Here is a 21558-nt window from a genome sequence, read left to right on the forward strand (position 1 = left end):
ATAGACTCTTGGCCACTTCTGTCATCTGAGTGTTCAGAACAGCAGGTGATCCAAGAAGACCCTGAGAATCAAAATTTTGCCCCAGAAAACAAACCTGAGCAGTGACAGGCCTTAAAGATTCAGATCATTTGGATACACTTTAGGCATCCAAACGTCTGAAAGTTGTAACCAATCTACACTTGATATCTTGTGTTCCCCACAAGCTTCATGAGGCAACAACTTTGAGCATTATTCCCTTCTGAGAGGCTGCAGAGAAATGAACCTTCTGAAATAGCAGCCAAAAGTAGGAAATAGTGAAGGGAGACATGGAAGCAGGGCCCTGAAGAGGCTAGGTCAGAATTAGCCACAGGTGTACAAATATCTCCTTTGAAGTGGTTAGTGACTGGGGAAAGATGTAGCAGCAAATGCTGCTTATTACCAAACTGGGACCCTCTGTAGACCAGACTTCAGTGAAATTGTAATGTGACTATCTCTTAGTTCTTTCAGTGTGCAGTGGTACAATTAAGGGACAAACTTTCAGGGTGCAATTTAAGGATTCCCCCTCCCTCCTCCCGCAAGTTTTTACCTATTTTTAGCATATGGCTGGTGGCAGAAATTTGCTGGAAAGAAGTTTGAAGCCAGTGTAAGTTGCATATGCCTATCTTGGAGCAGATTTTGACTCCATTGGGTATAGATTTGAAATAAATATAAATAAAAACACTATCAGTAGCTTCCCAAAAGAGTGTAATAATTATCATAAACATTAAAAATACTTTCCACTAGTCAGGCAAAAGACTTAGATGTAACAACAATCAGATATTACATTAGATGGATATTTGCAAGCAATCATACTGTTTGCTCCACTTACACATTATATCCTTCCCCCTATTCCTTATGTTTTTTTGTCTATTTAGATTGTGAACTCTTTGAGGCAAGAATAATCTCTTAGGGTATGTCTGTACTGGAGCTGGAAGGTATAAATTCCAGCTTGAATAGGCATCCTCATGCTAGCTCTGATTTAGCTACCGTGCTAAAAATAGTGTCGCTGCAGGGTGGAAGGATGAGCAGGAGAGGCTAGCCACCCCAAGTACATACCTATTGTCTTGGATGGCAGCTGGCTCCTCCAAGTGCACACCTATTGTCTTGGATGGCAGCTGGCCCCTCCAAGTACATATCTTTTCGAGGCAGCTGGTCCCTCCCCTACAGCTATACTTCTATTTTTTGGTGCTATAGCTCATCAGAGCTACCACAGGCATGTTTCCTTGAGCTGGAAATTATACCTTCCAGATCAGTAGTCCTTTGGTGCTATTTTACTGCAAACTAATAATAATAATAATAATAATTAATAATTAATAACAAAAACATCAAACACAGTGTATTTGTTAATATAAAAATTCCTCTTTGTTAATTTACTTATTAGCTCTAATTTTCTAAAAGTCAGCCACTTCTTTATTAAGTGAAAACTTGCACCTATGCAATTTGTACCTGGGGAAAAGATCCGCAACTTAATTGGCTGATCCTCATAAAAGAAGGCAGCAGGAAACGGAGGGGGGAGTTGGAATACCTGATAGAAAGCTGAGGGATCAGGGGCTGTGGCTAGAGCAATCACAGTGAGGAAATGCTCCAAGAAACAAATGGGCAGAAGGGAGACTGTGGGAAGTCCTGTAATTACTAAGGCTCTGAGGCAAGAGCCAGGAAATTTTGGGTTGATGCACTTAGGGGGTGAAAGACAAATTTGGGGAAGGGATTACTTACTCTGTACAGACTCTGAGGGAAGAGTCTGTGAAGCTTTGATCTTGTTTTCTTAAGAAGACTTGAAATAAAAGGGGGGAGGAATTAATGGATCCCTGGATTCTGTGAGAGGGCTCCAGACAGAATTTCCCCAGCGAGGGAGCTGGCTTAGCAAGAGTAAACCTGGGTCCAGCAGGAAGAGGGTGTTATAAGATAGACCCCAGTCCTTTACATACCCCTTCAACTACTTGGTTGTGGGTAGGTATCAGGTCATTAGAAGTGCTTGTGCTTAGACTTCATTTTACATTTTAAGAAAATTCAGGCACAACATTTGCAACTGCAAGTTGCACCAGCAAAGATTGTGACCAGGACTCAGCACATCTGAAAATTTCCTTCACTATGTTGCTATGCAGCTTATGTAATAAAGTGAAATTTTCTCTTGGTTCTATGACTAACTACTTCATGTAATTTTTTTCTCCTTGGCATATACACACACCTCCTTGCAGTGCTTTTGATCTTTTCCCTTTCTGAAAGGGTGACATCTCCTGTTCTTTTTAATTTATGAGAGAATGGTAAGTGTAAGGTCAAAATATTCTGACTCACTCATATTTGGGGAAGTATAGGAGATGTGTGAGACAGTTCTTAGAGCTGGGAAGAGTCACTACAAAACTTTTTTATTGAGATCTGAAATTACACATAATCACTGTGATGTTTCTTTTACTCCTGGGGGGAATTCTGTGCCAAAATAATTAAAATGTTGTGCACAATATTTTAAAATTCTGTATATTTTATTTGTCAAAATAACACAATATAATCATACCGGTTTCAATTATTTTGGTAATCTATTTCAAAATACCTGTCAGCAAATATGTCTGTAACAATACAGACAATAAAGAAGATTCAGGAAATGTTTTTTGACACTAGATTCCTTTCTAGGCATATTAATACAGAATTTGATGTATCTTTGTTGACACTTATCTTCTGTTTCAGTGAAATTCAATATTTCATTTAAGCAAAGTCGTTATACAAAAGTATTGTAACAACCTAGCTTAAAAGGGTGGTAGCGTCCTTAAGGACACTTTTCTGTCTATCTGTCATGTCTTGTTCAAGCTTTTATGTGTATTGTAAGACTTTTAGGTCATGCCACTGTAGTGGGAGGAGGGTTGGTGAGGGTTAGTGGTAGTTTAGTTGTAGGATAGAGGGTGGTTAGCATGAGGAAGGGAGACCCAGCGTAGTGTGGGTGTGTGGTTGGGTTGGGTTGGGTTGTGTACATGGTTCGCAAGTCAACGCCCCTCCATCTCCAGAGGTGGTAGGCATGCCCCTTGCCAGGTGCAGGTAGGTGTGCTCGGGGCATGGGGGGGGTGCAGTGTTAGGTGGAAGTGAAGGGAAGGGGGTGTGTTCAAGCTCATGTGTGGTCAAAGACATTGCGTGTATGCATAACTAATGCATTTGAAACACGCAAAACTGGAAAAGGGAGCATTTTGGTGGAAATCACAAATTCTGTGTGAAAAAATAAAATTTTGCGGGATACATTAATTCTGCACAAATTCTGCATTGCACAGTGTCGCAGAATTCCAGCAGGAGTATTCTTTTTCTAGGGTTACTGTGTAATTTTCCAGGACCACAGCTGGTAGTTAGGACCACAATAAATTAGGTCATATGTACCTTCTCTGCCTGATGAATCAGTCACACTCCAGCTTTCTTCCCATCTGAATCCTAAATTGGAATTGTTTTTATAAGTGATGAGTGTCTCTCTGTGATGCTGCTTGCCTCCTTCACTACCTGCTGTCCCTTAATATTTGTAGGAATAAGTCTGTGGACCTGCTCCTCCACAATTTTAAACTGCACTAGCCCATTATGCAGTTGTGGCAAAGGGGAAATAGTAAGAGATATACTTGTAAGGGCACTGGTGAGCTTTCCCCCTTCTCCTCCCCCTCACTTCTGGGAATTACCCACACCTGTTACTGATGCTGTGTACCTCCTAGAAAAATGGCAGCTGTCGATCTTAGCTGATTGGAAACTTTTAAAACTATTTCTCATTTTATCCAAAGACATTCATCACTTGGTGGCATGCAGTTTTACCACTTTGCTGTATTTATAATGTCCTGAGCTTCAGTCATAAAAGTTGCTGGTAGTGAGATGAACCAATGGAAAGTGACAGAGCTTTATTTCCTCCAAGAGGCAGATAGCCATCAGTCACTTTACATGCTATTTTCCTTTAAGAGCTAACAGCTCAAACTAGTTCATTTACAAAAGAGTAAAAGCTAATGTTAACAACCCAACATAAGTATGTGTGCTGGTTTCTTTTTTAGTTGTAATACAGGGGTGCTCAAACTCTGCCCATCTAAGGGGGCTGGTAGTATGTTGTCTGAAGCCCAAGGGTGTACCTATTTTCGATAAAATTTCAGCCACTCTTGTCTTTGGTATGGAGAAACTACAAATTAGGGAAGTCATGTAACCTTTCCATCCCTCTGCTGACCCATCTGTAAAATGAATGTTACCTATTTAAAAGAAGTATTCTTTACTGATTATAAAGCATTTCAAGATCCATGACTGGAAAAGCAAATGATAATGTTAGTTATTCCCATTAAGATGGAGATTTTAATGTGGAATCTGTGGTTGCAGTGGGCAGACTTCTACGTCAATACTAGGAGGACAATTGAAGGCTGCACCATAGATCTTTGAGTTACATTTAGATCTAGGAGACTAACTGACCTCCAGAAAAGAAAACCATCATTGTGCTGGACAAAAGGTCTGCAACTTTGCATCATTCACCACCAGATAAACTACCAAGAACCATATGTAAATACACCTCCACTAAATTGGTTCTCACATGCTTTGGAAGTAGTCCTGCTCTGGTCTCTAGATAGCCTAATCTACAGTACGTCTCTAGTTGGCAGACAACCATAGTTTTAAAACTGAAAGTATTATGGATTTTAGGAAAAACCTACCTTTTTCCCATGAAGAGCTCATTGGTAGGATGTCTGTTGATAAGTTACTTTAAAAAAATGTCTGATTCTGCCTAGAATAAACTGAATTCAGGGGCAGTCTAAATAAGAGCCCTGAGGGCTTCTCCTTGCGTTTTCTTTTACTGTTTTTCAACATGCTTCTTGTTTAAAAAAACATAATGATGAAAAGTGCTGTTTGTGTTTGCAATCACAGCAGCAGATTCCCCCAGTGCCATGGCAATGCACTGCAACTGTATGTAAGGGGAGGAGCAAGATCTATGTTTTCAGTGAACAGCCTTACACCATTTACTTGTGTGTGTGAAAGAGAGAAAAAACACAAACTTGTTTAGATACAAGCTCACTAGTGGAAGTCCATTTATAAGAATTACAGCATAGTGAAACATACAAGAGAAAGGAAACATTTAGGAAATCTCCGGTCTTAAGAGATTCCCCAAGCATATTGAAGTACACATTTCTGTTCCATCTCTATAACAAGGTCACCTCTGTTAAGCAGTTAATTTTTTTTTGTCGGTGGGTGGTCATGTAAGATAGGTTTCAATGCACTGATGAAGGAATGAAATGTTTCTAAGATTCAGTTCTCCTTGTCCAAAGCTAAGGTGACAGGAAGAAGAAGAGGATGACCTGGAGAAAGTGGTGGCAGGAGGGGACAGAACAACCAGTGCTGTGAAAAGGAAATTGCTGACCCACCTCTGACCTTCACAGAAGAGTTCAAACCATTTGGAAAATCCTTCCTAATTTAGATAATATATAGTAGAAAACAGAAGACTAAAACCTCGTGGCCAACGCTTTATTCTAATAGCAATTTCCCACTGTAACTTTGTTGCTTTTCCTTAAACTTTAGTCTGTGATTCGAGGCCTAAAGTTTTTCAGGTCATCTTGTTGATCAAAGTGCCAGAAGTTCATTATGTTGCCCAGTTATGAGTATTAATAAGTTGACGTTTAATTTTTCAAAACCCTAAAGAATGCTGCTGACCACTTGCATCATTGAAGTCAGAGGGAGTTGCAAGTGGTCAGTAATACTTAGTGAGTGAATTTCACCCCTGTGCAGGGGACTGGCATAAAGCCTAGGTACCACTTAAATTCCACTTAAGACCTCAAAATAAGGATTCAGTAAGATTTAAGTGATGGAGAGGCCTTGTATTGACCTTCTCCACAGGGGTGAACTTTACTCATTGAGTTTTATGTAAATATTTGAGTAAAATTCTTATGGTATTAGGTGGGATCCAAGCTTTGCTATTTCACTGTCCAGTGATGGCTATTACCTATGATTCTGCAGCTCTGAAAGGTTTATTTGTGCCACTGTCAAAAGTAAAAGAGGCCTTTAAATGTTAATCTTATAACAGTTACAATTACACAGGGCATTGCCTAATGTAATCATTGAGAATTAACATGATGAGAATAGTTGATTAATATCATACATGTAGTATAGGTGCCAACTCCATTAACTGTTAACAGCACTTGTGCACAGAAATCTGCTTGCTCTTCATTGCTTTCAACGTTTTATTTTTGGAAATCGTGATCACTTATGTAAACTGTCATAAGCTGATACAGATGCTTTAATGTATTAACTGAAGATTTCTGCTATTAAAACTTGTCTTGCTGGGAGAGGTGTGCCGGCTGAGAGGCTTGTATGTGCCATCTTGCAGGATTTCTTCCCTGTGTAGTGCACACATAAGAATGGAGTAAAAGTGAGAATGCACAGGGAAAAACACTTACTAAATACATACAAAATCTCTGTCTCTCTCCCTCTAGGTATAGCCAGTATCAAATCAAACAGAACAGCTGAGAGGCTTTCCTGTGTGCCAGGCTGAAAATTATTAGAAATCTGTAGCCCCAGCTTTCAAAGATAACCGGCCAGATGCTTTAGTTGGCATGAAAAAGGTTTTAGAAGCAGCCTATCAGTTAAACTTCTCAGTGCCGCGTATATACGTGTAAGGTGAATGTGGCAACATACTGTAGTGATGTCCATTTTCCTGGTGTGTCCCTAAGAGCTTTTCCATACTGCAGCAGCAGCGTCCTATTTTTGTGTTGACATTTGGGTTCAAACCATACTTGGAATTGGAAAAGGTACAGAAAAGGGCAACAAAAATGGTTAGGGGTATGGAACGGCTTCCATATGAGGAGAGATTAATAAGACTGGGACTTTTCAGCTTGGAAAAGAGACGGCTAAGGGGAGATATGATTGAGGTCTATAAAATTGTGACCGATGTAGAGAAAGTAGATAAGGAAGTGTTGTTTACTACTTCTCATAACACAAGAACTAGGGGTCAGCAAATGAAATTAATAGGCAGCAGGTTTAAAACAAATAAAAGGAAGTATTTCTTCACACAACACACAGTCAACCCGTGGAGCTCCTTGCCAGAGGATGTTGTGAAGGCCATAACAGGGTTCAAAAAAGAACTAGATAAAATCATGGAGGATAGTTCCATCAATGGCTATTAGCCAGGATGGGCAGGAGTAGTATCCCTAGCCTCTGTTTGCCAGAATCTGGGAATGAGCAACAGGGGATGGATCACTTGATGATTACCTGTTCTGTTCATTCCCTCTGGGGCACCTGGCACTGGCCACTGTTGGAAGACCGCATACTGGGCTAGATGGACCTTTAGTCTGACCCAGTAGGGCCATTCTTATGTTCATACTTCTTTCCCTTTCTTCCTGAGATAGAAAGTGACAGAAAAGTCAAAATTAACGATGGGTACCTAAAGTTAGGTTGCCACATCCATATTCAAAAATTTCAAATAGAGCTGGTCTGATAGTCACAGAGGAACATGAAATTCCTAATGAACTCAGACTAAAATTTTTGAGATAGTGATCTCTTTTCTTTTGCTGTTTATATTAATACATTAAAATGCCCTCAAAGGTAGTTTGGTAAAACCATGCACTCAAATGAAATACAAGCCCTCATCAATTTTAATCTGGGTTAACAGTAACCAGTCTCCAAATGAGATCCTTCTTTCCTTTCAAAATACATCCGTATAATATTTTGATAAATAACTCAGTCTCTGAAGTATATTTCTACCTCCATGCCTGTTCTTACACCATACTATGAAACTATTATATAGACTGCTGCTCACCTGGTAAAGACTCAGGTCAGGAGACAATCTGCCAGGCTCAGACCCTGTCTGACAGAGATTGAGTTACGTTAAGGGACTGGTACTTTTCCAATCTCTGGAGATTAAAAGTACCAGGAGATTTCACCCTTTAAGGTATGTTGTAAGTGATGCAATGAGGACCTAGCAATGAAATGGGGCCAAGTAAAAATGAGAAGAGGGGAATCTGTTAACAAGGAAATTGACCTGGATGGTGCTCAAAATAGAATTGTCAATAACCCAATGGAAGTAAGCATTTCCCAAACCAAATAATCAGGGTTGAGTATTCAAACCCTTCACACTGTTCGCTCTAAGCTGTGCGCATGTGCGCGAGCACACAGATCCCCAACCCCGCACACACAGCGAAACACCGCGCACACAAAAATTTGCACCGAAGCACAACAAATTGCACAGAAGAAATTTTTTGCGCACACGGCCTATCAAAAATTAGAGAGAACATTGCCCTTCAGCCACCTTTGTAGGTCATTGGTTCAGCAAAAAAAGGTCTGATATCACTAGCATTGTATGCTGCCCCTATAAGCAGTTCAGAATGTAATCCCACTTTGATGTTGGGTCATAAAAGGCATTTTACTATTATGGAGAAGAGTTGGTGTTCAAACTGAATGCTGTAACGGTATCACCTTTGTCTGGCTTGTCCTTGTCCGTCCCTTCACCAATGCAAGCCAACGCCATACCATTCTGTTTTGTTTGTTTTGAAAGCACGTTCTTTCCATTTCTGGCCAAAGTTTTGTCATGAGATCAGCCCAGCGCATTTTCGTTCTGCCCAGCAGTCGCTTGTGGTCTCTGGGGATCCAGTTACTGATGTGAGTTGTCCATCTATTGTCTTGCCTGTGGAGTACCGCAGCTACAGGACACAATGGCTGGCACCCTGAATGTACTGCTGCAAAATTCTTCTGCCAAACAAGCCACACAAAGCAGAATAAACTGGGAAACTGTAACAATATGAAACTTTGAATTGCATAAGAACCTGAGGAAATCTAACAGCTATATGTCATGTAGGGGTGTACGTGCCAGGTGCTGAGAAGCTAACCTTAGAGTGGTTTGTTATTGGAATTTCTGCCTTTAGGGTTTCCAGTGTCCACATGACTGATAACTGGGGGAAGAGGGGGAAACAATTATAGAAACACCAGTATGTCAAAGTAGCAAAGAAAAAAACCAGCACATACCAACTGCAAGCACAGAAGTTTTAAGCAGAATAAAATGGCTTCCTGTTCCAGGCTTGGACTGCCTTCTCCTCTCACACTGGTTTTACACTGCCGTAACTCCATTGACTTTAGTAGCATTAACTCCTTTACACTGGTGTAAGAGAGATCAGAATCAGGCCCCTTGTGAATTATTCTACTTTATAAGCCATTCTGATATTATCTCACAGCTTTCATCTTCTTCTGGGAGTTCTAACACAATGTGTGGCTTTTTTAGCTTTCCAAACGGTAGTGCAGTGCTTAGAGTTTAGAGGATGAGATGATGCTGAGCTGCAATTGTACTAAAATTTCAGAATGGCAGGATATTGAGATTATCCTGGGATGAGGATAGAGTTTATAAAGAATTATTTGCTTGTATCTCTTTCAAAACACCATAAATCAGACTCAATGTATTTATGGCTAGCTGCCTCCACTAAATGGCTTGGGTGTGATTCTGGCTTTCTGTCACACTACTCAAGCTACTGCTGACACACCTTGAGTAAAACTGGTACCAATAAATTGCCAGTGTTGATTAGATTGAAATGGATTTATGCTGCATCTAGAGGGAGTTATGATTATAATACAGCACTGAATTCAACTGGGAACAAGATATCAAAGAAGTAGGTCCTAACTTTCCTCTTCCAAGCATCATTGGAGGAGAATCATCAGTGTGAGCTATTCAACAGGAGAGTAGAAAATGTTCAAATTGTTTTGAATTCTAAAGTCTTAATGTGGACCAGTGGAGAATGAGGTGCCCCCCGTTGCCTGAGTGGGAAAAGGGAAAGAGCTTATGGTGGCTTGCTCTATTATGACTTGTAAATGGGATAAGGGGTAGAGAAACAGAAAACACAAATAGTAAGAGTAGGCTCCGAAAGTGGGGAAACACACCGAAAGCCCCTTTTCCATCTTTAACATTTTTGTAGTGAGTCTCTCTTTGACGCGGTATACTGAGGCCCCCCAATCAAAACCTACTACTTTTCTTCATCTTATGAATGAGTCGCACTTGCTTAATGGACGTGTACTACTGATGGCTAACAGAAGAAGTCATTCTCTTTGTGACATACTCTGTACGTATGGCTGGAAGCATCAAAATGGACTTAGAAAAATATTGCAGTTAAAACACAGGGTTTCTGAAATATTGCATGTTTCAGCCACACTGTGAGACTTTAAAAAAGGACTCACAGTACTCAGAGAACGGATTTAAGTAATCGTTGGATTTGTTTGGTGGTGCTTTTTCTGAAGAAAGCGATAGGTTTTCCACAGCCAAAGAACTAATTTCTTTTCAATGGTTGTGCCACAGTCTCTGGGTAGGCTGCCCCTTCAGAGACACTTTTCAGTCCCCTTTCAAGTGGCAGGCCCATGCCTCTACTTCTCTTTGGGGTGGGACCCTGTGATCCAACTGGACATTTGATCACACCACCCTAGTTGCCAACCATGTGACACAGCAGGTCCAATGGACTTGGCACCTGCATGCGTTCCCTTCAGGACAGTAACAGTATGAAGGAGAACAGAAGCAGCTTCTTCAAAACAAAGTATGATTTATATGCGAAAAAGTACACAGCCCTCAAGAAATGGATTTAAAATAAATAAATAATGCTTTCTTACACTTGGTGATTCCTTCAGGCCCCTGGGTAGAGATGACTTAGCCTTTGTATACTCCTTTCTCTTGGTGACCAAGTTACAGTTTCCCCACTGCAAACTTCTAATTCACAGTCAGTGTTTCTGTGTCACTCTGTAGCCAAAGACAACTTCATCCTTTTCTGTAGGGTAGGTCCTTTCAGTGACCAGTGTCTTTTGATCTCTTCAGATTCTCAGCCTTGGCAAACAGCCCTGTTGCCAGGACTCCTCATGGCTGTAAAGCTGGCTATTGTGTTTGAGGGGACACTCCTTATCTAGGTCACTGTGCTTTTACCTTTTCTGCCTGGTTTCTTTAACCTTTTTAGAACATAAAAATGGCCATATTGGGTCCATCTAGCTCAGTATCCTGTCTTCTGACTGTGACCAATGCCAGGTCCTTCAGAGCGAGTGAACAGAACAGGTAATCATCAAGTGATCCATCTCCTGTCACCCATTCCCAGCTTCTGACAAATCTAATTATTGATCTAATTATGCTTTAAGGCAGGATAATATCACACACACACTGAGGGGCATATGATATTTATAAAAATATTTCCCAGTTTTCCACAGTTTAAGTATTACCCTAAAACTGAAAGAGATGTTACTGAGTCTGTCCAAAGCTGTTTGGCGCGCTGCAAGCCTGGGAGGGAGGGGGGAGAAGCCGAGCGGTGGTGGTGCGCTCAGGGGAGCAGGCGGAGGCGAGCTGGGGCGGCAGGGGCACATTTCAAGGGGTGGCATGGCCGGTGCTGGAATGCCGCCCCTAGAAATGTGCCGCCCCAAGCACCTGCTTGTTTTGTTGGTGCCTAGAGCCGGCCCTGTATAGAATGGCCCTCCCTACTCAGGAGATCTGCATTCCGTGTTCGTTTGAGCCATTTCTGCATATTATTGAATATAAGTATTGATTAATGTTTATGCTGCAGAGACAGAGCAGCTATCAAAGAGCAGGCTGAGTTCTGTTCTGCCTCACATGCCATCCACAAAATCATAAACCAAGTTCTGAATGGAGGAAGCACACAATATAATTTTCTAATCCCATCTTGAGTTTGCAGCACTATCAATTAAGAAGACAAAGTGGATATAGAAGTCATGGACAGATTAGCTATCCATAACCCTTCAGTCATGTTTGTACAGTCCAGTATTTTGAGTGCTGATGCAATTTAAGGACTACATGAATTTTTTCTATTTCCAATAAATGCATGACCATTTAATCATTCATAATCCTTTGTTAAATGTTAACACTGTGTTCATTGCTGTAGAAGAGAGTCCCTGCACAGAAAAGCTGACGCTCTAAATAGAAAATAATAGAAATGAAAGATGGAAAAGACCTTATAGGACACCTTCCCACACCTTCCCCTACCTTCCAACCCATGCAGTACTGTATAGTCAGAAAGCTGTGTGATCAAGCTCAGAAGCAAGACTCAAACAAAAGAAAGGTGGGAAGTAAAAAAGGAAGCTGGAGGATAAAGAGGGTCAATGGCAATTAGGAGGCTAAGAGACTTCAGCCTTTCTCCCTTGAGCCACCCTACTCAGTAGAACTCTTACTTTGGAGATGGAATATGCCAGGGGGAGGGAAGCAAAAACAGTAGGGCTTGACCATGTTGTTTCTGAGTGCATGATATATTGCAACAGGGTGTGGCTATATGATTTTAGTCTTCACTTCCTAGGTTAGAGAAGAACTTTCTGTTGTTCTGTAGCACTAATTATAAGATACTTTTTTGTTAAAATGCTTTAAGAGATTCAGTGACTCTAGGGACATGTTTCAGAGTAACAGCCGTGTTAGTCTGTATTCGCAAAAAGAAAAGGAGTACTTGTGGCACCTTAGAGACTAACCAATTTATTTTAGCATGAGCTTTCGTGAGCTACAGCTCACTTCATCAGATACATACCGTGGAAACTGCAGCAGACTTTATATATACACAGAGAATATGAAACAATACCTCCTCCCACCCCACTGTCCTGCTGGTAATAGCTTATCTAAAGTAATCGTCAGGTTAGGCCATTTCCAGCACAAATCCAGGTTTTCTCACCCTCCACCCCCCCACACAAATTCACTCTCCTGCTGGTGATAGCCCATCCAAAGTGACAACTCTTTACACAATGTGCATGATAATGAAGTTAGGCCATTTCCTGCACAAATCCAGGTTCTCTCACTCCCTCACCCCCCTCCAAAAACCCACCCCCATACACACACAGACTCACTCTCCTGCTGGTAATAGCTCGTCCAAACTGACCACTCTCCAAGTTTAAATCCAAGTTAAACCAGAACATCGGGGGGGGGGGGGGGGGGAGGAAAAAACAAGAGGAAATAGGCTACCTTGCATAATGACTTAGCCACTCCCAGTCTCTATTTAAGCCTAAATTAATAGTATCCAATTTGCAAATGAATTCCAATTCAGCAGTTTCTCGCTGGAGTCTGGATTTGAAGTTTTTTTGTTTTAAGATAGCGACCTTCATGTCTGTGATTGCGTGACCAGAGAGATTGAAGTGTTCTCCGACTGGTTTATGAATGTTATAATTCTTGACATCTGATTTGTGTCCATTTATTCTTTTACGTAGAGACTGTCCAGTTTGACCAATGTACATGGCAGAGGGGCATTGCTGGCACATGATGGCATAAATCACATTGGTGGATGTGCAGGTGAACGAGCCTCTGATAGTGTGGCTGATGTTATTAGGCCCTGTGATGGTGTCCCCTGAATAGATATGTGGGCACAATTGGCAACGGGCTTTGTTGCAAGGATAAGTTCCTGGGTTAGTGGTTCTGTTGTGTGGTATGTGGTTGTTGGTGAGTATTTGCTTCAGGTTGCAGGGCTGTCTGTAGGCAAGGACAGGCCTATTTCCTCTTGTTTTTTCCTCCCCCCCCCCCCCAGATGTTCTGGTTTAACTTGGATTTAAACTTGGAGAGTGGTCAGTTTGGACGAGCTATTACCAGCAGGAGAGTGAGTCTGTGTGTGTATGGGGGTGGGTTTTTGGAGGGGGGTGAGGGAGTGAGAGAACCTGGATTTGTGCAGGAAATGGCCTAACTTCATTATCATGCACATTGTGTAAAGAGTTGTCACTTTGGATGGGCTATCACCAGCAGGAGAGTGAATTTGTGTGGGGGGGTGGAGGGTGAGAAAACCTGGATTTGTGCTGGAAATGGCCTAACCTGACGATTACTTTAGATAAGCTATTACCAGCAGGACAGTGGGGTGGGAGGAGGTATTGTTTCATATTCTCTGTGTATATATAAAGTCTGCTGCAGTTTCCACGGTATGTATCTGATGAAGTGAGCTGTAGCTCACGAAAGCTCATGCTAAAATAAATTTCTTCTAGGGACATGGGTTTTGTTTACATTGGTTATATTCAAAAGGTGAATTCTGTTTAGAGATAATATTCTGATCCACATCCAAACTGTTCTGAAAGTTTGTGTACTTTCAGAGGAGGAGTCTTGATTCTTGCCCCTCTCTAATTCTATTGCACTTTTAACTGCTTTTCTGTCTCCATTGGGAATTCCAGCTATACTATGGAGGCAATAGTAAGAGTTGATTTAAGGATGTTTAATAGCTAGAGTTGCCAATTTTGGCTGGATGTATTCCTGGAGATTTCATCACATGACAATCTTTAATTAAAGATTAATCTGTAATTCCTGAAGACTCCAGGAATCCTGTAGGGTTGGCAACCCCATTAATAGCAAATGCAAGAGTTGAATACTTAGAGATGAAAAGCTATTCTACTGCATCACCGAGGGGCTGAGGACAAAGAATTAACTGAACACTGACCCATCTGTAGCTACAAAGACCAACACAGAATATGCAATTGCACTGAAAAAATCAGCAGAACTACTAAGTAGCCATTAATATTGTTAACAAATGTTACATTTAGAAGTAGAGGACATCCTATAAATAGGACTGTAGGCAGTTGTATAGGTGTCTTAAGAGAAGAATTCTCACTTGTGAATTTGGTATCATGCAGGATGAAATGTTAATGAACCAGTTGTTGGAAAATATTTCACTTCTACTTAGACAGAAATGACTGTTGGCAGACCTGAAGCTTATCCTGTGGATAGCAATGATTCTGACATAAAGCCCTGCCAAATTAACTAGTTACTTTCTATGTGAGATTTGGGATAGCCTATCAATCCAAGGTGACATATATTGGAGGGGAAGAGAACCAAGGTCTGACTTTATGCACACACTGCTCATGAGGGCCACATCATCATGCCTCTCAATAAAAGAAGGATCTGCCAAGATTAGTGGTGTCCAGCAGTGGACCACCATGTGGAGCAAAAAACACTATTGCTAACCTCCTTCCATGAGTGATAAAATGAGTGTGTCCACTTTTCTGAGTAAGAGAATAAAAACTGAGGCACTTGCCTCCACAGTAGTTCTATTGTAGATGTGTTATGTATCTATGTGATGCTTGCCGATGGCCATATATGGAATATGTCATGCATTTAACTCCGCAATTCAAGCACCACCTATAAAGGTCCCTAGCATAGAGTAACAAGAGGATGCTGCTGCATGAACCTCCATTTTAGAGAAAAGACGGTAATTGAAGCAGCATCTAAATGGATAAAAAAGGACTACAAGTGTCTAGGAGATGGATCTGCCTAAATTTCAGTGAATCTTCACATTTACAGTATCTCATCAATGGGCAGCAGTGGCAAGGATTATGGATATGTGGTTTCTTTAGCACTAATACTAGTCTCTTCTGTTGGCATCTTTAACATGGTGGCCACTGCCCAAGCACCCTCTCGTGGCCAGGAGTGCTGCTACAGTGTCTGCCTCAGTTTTCCCTTCTTCAGGGCTCCTTAAATAGAACTGCCTGCAGTTTTGCTCATCCACTCACAGCCCTTCTTGGGTGTGGAGTTTTGTATTAATAATAATTAAAAAAAAATCTTCAACCCAGTCTTAAACTGGGCAAAGCCCCCAAAGCACTGTCTCTTTCTGTTGTCTAAGCAGCTGGAGAATGTCCAAAGCCCGGCCTGCCTTCTCCAAAGGATAAACAAACCTTCCATCTGGGTCTTCTTAACCAGCCCCAGTCCCTTATTCAGAGACCCTCTCTTCCTGCATCTTTACTGCACAGTTCCTTGTAGATCTGTGTTCAGTGCGCTCCCTCTGACTGCTATAGCCCAGGTGCAGCCCTGTCCCCTTAACTGGCTTGACTGTGAGCACCTGCTCTATAACAGGGGAGCTGGATCTGTTTTTAATTACAAGGCCCAGCCATCCTGTGACACCATCCCAGTTGATGTCTTTATTTCACAGAGGCGTGTTTTGTATCTGAGTGAAAGATGTAAGGGTGGAAGGAGTGGTTATATGTGTGATGGGTCCAGTCACAGAGACCCCCTTGGGACTGCCACCTGATGTGCTGAAATTACCTCTGAGCCCGTTTTCCCTGCCAGCTTGGGACTCCAGAACCCTGCCTTGTTGAGCGAGACATGTTAGCCTGCTGCAACACAGACTCAGGGTCTGGGCCACGCCCCCAAAGCTACAGACTTTAACCAAAAACAGCTCAGCAGGTTACCTCTCCAGCATCCAGACACCCAGTTCCCAATGGGATCCAAACCCCAAATACATCCGTTTTACTATGTATAAGGCTTATACAGGGTAAACTCATAAATTGCCCACCTCTATAACAGTGATAGAGAGGTATGCACAGCTGTTTGCTCCCCCCAGGCATTAATCACTTATTCTGGGTTTATTAATAAACAGAAGTGATTTTATTAAGTATAAAAGTAGGATTTAAATGGTTTCAAGTAATAACAGAACAAAGTAAGTCACAAAGCAAAATAAAACAAAACACGCAAGTCTAAGCCTAGAATCATAGAATTTTAAGGTTGGAAGAGACCTCAGGAGGTCATCTAGACCAATCCCCTGACCAACATCAGCTAAATTAGGGGTGGCCAACCTGTGGCTCTGGAGCCATATGCGGCTCTTCAGAAGTTAATATGCGGCTCCTTGTATAGGCACCAACTCCGGGGCTGGAGCTACAGGTGCCAACTTTCCAATGTGCCGGGGGCTGCTCACTGCTCAACCTCTGGCTCTACCACAGGCCCTGCTGCCCCCCTCCACTCCACCCCTCTCTGCCCTGTCCCCTCAGCCTGCCATGCCCTCATTCCTCTCCCCTTCCCCCCCAGAGCCTCCTGCACGCCACAAAACAGCTGATCAGGAGGTGCGGGGAAGGAGGCGGAGTCACAGATCGGTGGCTGCCGGTGGGAGGGAGGTGCTGGGAGTGGGGGGGGCATAGCAGATGGGGGGCTGCTGACGTATTACTGTGGCTCTTTGGCAATGTACATTGGTAAATTCTGGCTCCTTCTCAGGCTCAGGTTGGCCACCCCTAAACTAAATCATCCCAACCAGGGCTTTGTCAAGCCAGGCCTTAAAAACCTGTAAGGATGGAGATTCTACCACCTCTCTAGGTAAACCATTCCAGTGCTTCACCACCCTCCTAGTGAAATAGTGTTTCCTAATATCCAACCTAGACCTCCCTCACTGCAGCTTGAGACCATTGCTTCTTGTTCTGTCAGCTGCCACCACTGAGAACAGCTTAGCCCCATCCTTTTTGGAACCCCCCTTCAGGTAGTTGAAGGCTGCTATCAAATCCCCCCTCACTCTTCTGCAGACTAAATAACCCCAGTTCCCTCCGCCTCTCCTTGTAAGTCTTGTGCCCCAGCCCCCTAATCATTTTCATTGCCCTCTGCTGGACTTTCTCCAATTTGTCCACATCCCTTCTGTAGTGGTGGGACCAAAACTGGACACAATACTCCAGGTGTGGCCTCACCAGTACCAAATAGAAGGGAATAATCACTTCTCTCGATCTGCTGGCATGCTCCTATTAATATAGCCCAATATGCTGGTGGCCTTCTTGGCAATGAGGGCACACGCTAGCTGACTCATATCCAGCTTCTCGTTCACTGTAATCCCCACATCCTTTTCTGCAGAACTGCTGCTTAGCCAGTCAGTCCCCAATCTGTAGCGGTGCATGGGATTCTTCCTTCCTAAGTGCAGGTCTCTGCACTTGTCCTTGTTGAACCTCATCAGATTTCTTTTGGCCCAATCCTCCAATTTGTCTTGGTCACTCTGGACCCTATCCCTACCCTCCCGTTTATCTACCTCTCCCCGCATCTTAGTGTCATCTGCGAACTTGCTGAGAGTGCAATTCATCCCATCATCCAGATCATTGATAATGATGTTGAACAAAACCAGCCCCAGGACCGACCCCTGGGGTAGTCCACTTGATACCGTCTGCCAACTAGACATCGAGCCGTTGATCACTACCCGTTGAGCCCGACAATCTAGCCAACTTTCTGTGCACCTTATAGTCCATTCATCCAGTTCATGCTTCTTTAACTTGCTGGCAAGAATACAGTGGGAGACCATATCAAAAGCTTTGATAAAGTCATGATAGATCACATCCACTGCTTTCCCCATATACATTAAGAAACTGATTACAGGTAATAGCTCACTCTCAGAGATGTTCCAATAAGCTTCTTTTACAGACTAGACTTCTTCCTAATCTGGGTCCTATTCTTTCCCCTGGTATAGTCCTTGTTAGTTCCAGCATCGTACTCACATCTTAGGTGGAAAGAAGGGGTTTTCTCATGACTGACAGCCTCCTTTGTCCTGCTCCACCCCCTTTTATAGCGTTGGCACAAGGTGGGAATCCTTTGTCTCTTTGGGTCCCCATCCCGCCTTCTAAATGGAAAAGTACCAGATTTAAGATGGATTTCATTATCAGGTGACATGGTCACATATCACTGTAAGACCCAAGTCTCTATTCCCGATGGACTGGCCCACACATACACAGGAAGGCTTTCAAGTAACTAAGGCCATTTATAACTGATTGTTTCTGAAGCACCCTTCATGGCCTCCACTTAATATGTTTACATCAGTGATACAAATTTATATCTTATTTTCCTAACTCCAGACATAGAAATAATAAATGCAAACAAATAAGATGAATACACTCAGTAGATTATAAGCTTTGTAATGATACCTTACTAGACACCTTTTGCATAAAGCATATTCCAGTTACATCATACTCACATTCATAAGCATATTTTCTTAAAGCATATGGAGTGCAACGTCACATGATCTTAGATTCCACCAATCCAAAATCTTCCTGAAGAGTGCAGGATCTAGCACAGTGAAGGTTGTGACATACTCTCTGTCAGATTGCTTGGTTTTTTTTGGTGTGGGAGAGGGAGATGGGCAGGGGAAAGGGGGAGAAGGTGCTACACAACAGCTTGTGCTTCCCTGGGCCTGTTTGGTTGTTTCATACCATGACTGGCACCAAGACACAGTAGAAGGAGGATTGCTTGAGAAAGGGGGAAACATCTGACACCTGAGGTTACTAAGAAAGGGGTCTTTGTAGCCTACCTCTTCACAGCTGCCAAATATTCAGTCACTCTGAGGGAGATATGGCAGGGAGAGGGAAACAACATTGAAAGATTTTTAATATTTGGAAATGGTGGTGTACCAAAAAGATTTTCATCACAGATGAACAGTGTTCCACACTGACGTGCTGCCTTGCCTGTCCCCCCTGCTTCTACCCCACCCCCACCCCTAGCAGGACACAGACATGGAATAGACTTGGCATCAGCACAACTGTAGGGACAAAATAGTGTCTGGGTATGGTCTCAGTAAACTTGTCTCACGGGTACATTTTTCAAAAAATGATGCCCATGTTGCATGTGTAGAATATCCTGTAACAAAGCTGGAAGCACAAGCAAGTAACACTTGAATGTTCTTTATCTGGGTTGAAGTGAACTGTGGTGCAAAGAGATAACAAAGAAACGGGACTGGATGGGCAGGAAGGAGAAATTGATGAGGATGCTGAGGGAGATCATGGTGGGGCAGGGGGGAGGGAAGAGGGCAGAGTATTGGACAGGAGCGGGGGAGGCAGAAGAAAGAAGGAATATGGAGGAAGAAAAAGTCAAATGGTGGGGATGAGGAATGGAAGGATAAACTGAAGCAAGAGGCCAGTTCAGATAAGGAAGTTTTTTGGAGAAAAAGAAGTGATGAAAAGAATTTTTTCAAAGAGGAAAAATCCACAGAAAAGTAAAGAGTGGAGAAGAGAAACAAGAAGGTGAAAAAGATTGGAGAAAAGATACACAGTAGAAGGAAAGAAATGAAAGCAAAATGGAAATGAGATGAAAGAACAAACGAAGGAAGCCAGTACATTCATACATTTTATTTTATAAAAATGTAGATCTAGAAACATGATAAAATGGGGTTTTTTCTCTATTTGGTTGTGTATACAGAGAGACACATACTAAATACTGGGACAGCTATACACTTCCATTGTATTGCAAATGTGAAATTATATTCCTGGGCCTTTCCTTTGAGACACACACAAGCAAACCTGGGGAAAGGGGCGAGGAAGTTTTAAGACTATATGGGCCCATATCCACCAAATCTTTCCCTTGTGTTGTGTGCATGAAATTTCACAGTTATTCTTCCATAATCAAGAGGTTTTTATAATACATGAACAAAAGCCAGTGTGTTTGGTAAGTATTTCAGTAAATGCTGAGGAAAGAGATGGTAATATTTATTAGACAACTCCTCCGGGTACATTACAGATCAAGGGCATCATGTTTCTTCCCATGTTTTAACACTTTCATTTGGATTTACACTCCTCGGAGGAGGATAAGAATTTCTTGGATGGCTGAGAGGCTGAGTGTTTTATGTCTGTGTTTTTTCTTGTTTCTTTTAGGGAGCTCTTGCTGTCTGTGGCTCTTGGCCAGGTTTTGTCCCTTCTTATCTGTGGCATTGGCCTGACCAGCAAGTATTTGTCAGAGGATTTCCATGCCAACACTCCTGTTTTTCAGAGCTTCCTCAATTACATCCTCCTGTTTTTGGTCTACACCACTACACTAGCTGTCAGACAAGGTAAGTACCATTCTTTGGAAGGGAGGTAGCTTCTGTAAGCGATTTTGTAGAATCTAGTCCAGGGATCCCCAAACTTTTTACTTATCCCACCCCCCCGTCCCGCTCCCTGGAGCCAGGCCCAGGAGCAGGGCCACAGCTCTGGGAGGGAGGGACACAGACAGGGGTAAGGGCACCAAGGCTAGGGCCAGAGGTGGGGGTGGGAGCGGAGCCTCCCCCCGGGGGGTTGGTGCCAGCCTCTGGTGCCCCGGCGGCCAGGGCCAGGAGCGGAGCTGCATGGTGCTCCCACCCTGCCCCCCCATGGGGGCTGGCCCAGGCCCCAGCCATGCCCCACTGAACATTCCTTCACACACTTCTAGGGGGGCGCAGCCCACAGGTTGGGGACCTCTGATCTAGTCACTGTGGACAACATTTTCCAAAGTACTCAAATCCTGTTTTTTAAAAGCGTCTAACTCACTCAGGAGCCTAAGTTCCATTGCCTTTCATTCAATTCGACTAAGGCCTAGATCTTTTAAAAGGTATTTAGGCACTGCCGTGCTTAGCGTTGCAACACCTAAATGATTTAGGAGCCCAAAGCTATTTTCATAAATCCTTTTTTAAAATGAGCTTTGGGCTCCTAAAAATGGAACATAGGCTCTTGAATGGCTAAAGTGTAAAATTTCCAAAAGCATCTAATGACATTCTTATTCTATGTATATCAACTAATCCTTTTTTCCACAACACATTAAAAATTATATACTTTCTGGATGAAAGGGAAAAAAACTTTCATTAGAAAGGACTATTTTAATAAATAACAAATACAGTAGTGTTGTGTGAAAGAAAAATCTGTATCCTTTCTGCCTGATTATTTCCATGTGAACATTCTTCCTGCTCCTTTCTTCCTGTTTCCTACACTTCATTTAGGTCTAGATTGCAAGTTGGAAAGTTTTGGAGTGTTCTAAAACTTGGTATCTATTAAAAATGTTCAGAACGGGTGAATGCTCATCTCTGAGAATGTCAATCCTTAGGAATTCTCTCCAGGAAGTTGCTGCTCAGCCTTTCTTTGCCTTCCCAGTTCAGTTTGGTTTGGGGAAACATTATCAAAGGCTCTCTGGAAAACCGT

The 21558-nt window shown here is 42.5% G+C and overlaps 1 protein-coding gene across 1 annotated transcript in view; it reads left to right on the top strand.

Moving 5' to 3' along the window:
• SLC35F1 (solute carrier family 35 member F1) overlaps positions 1-21558 on the top strand; it is a 387317-nt gene that overhangs the window by 218872 nt on the left and 146887 nt on the right. Inside the window, exon 2 of the mRNA XM_077811721.1 lies at positions 20284-20459. Coding sequence (XP_077667847.1) covers positions 20284-20459 — 176 coding nt within the window. The remainder of the gene's footprint in view (positions 1-20283; positions 20460-21558) is intronic.

The sequence above is a fragment of the Eretmochelys imbricata genome, chromosome 3 (genome assembly GCF_965152235.1).
Source record: "Eretmochelys imbricata isolate rEreImb1 chromosome 3, rEreImb1.hap1, whole genome shotgun sequence".
NCBI lineage: Eukaryota > Metazoa > Chordata > Testudines > Cheloniidae > Eretmochelys > Eretmochelys imbricata.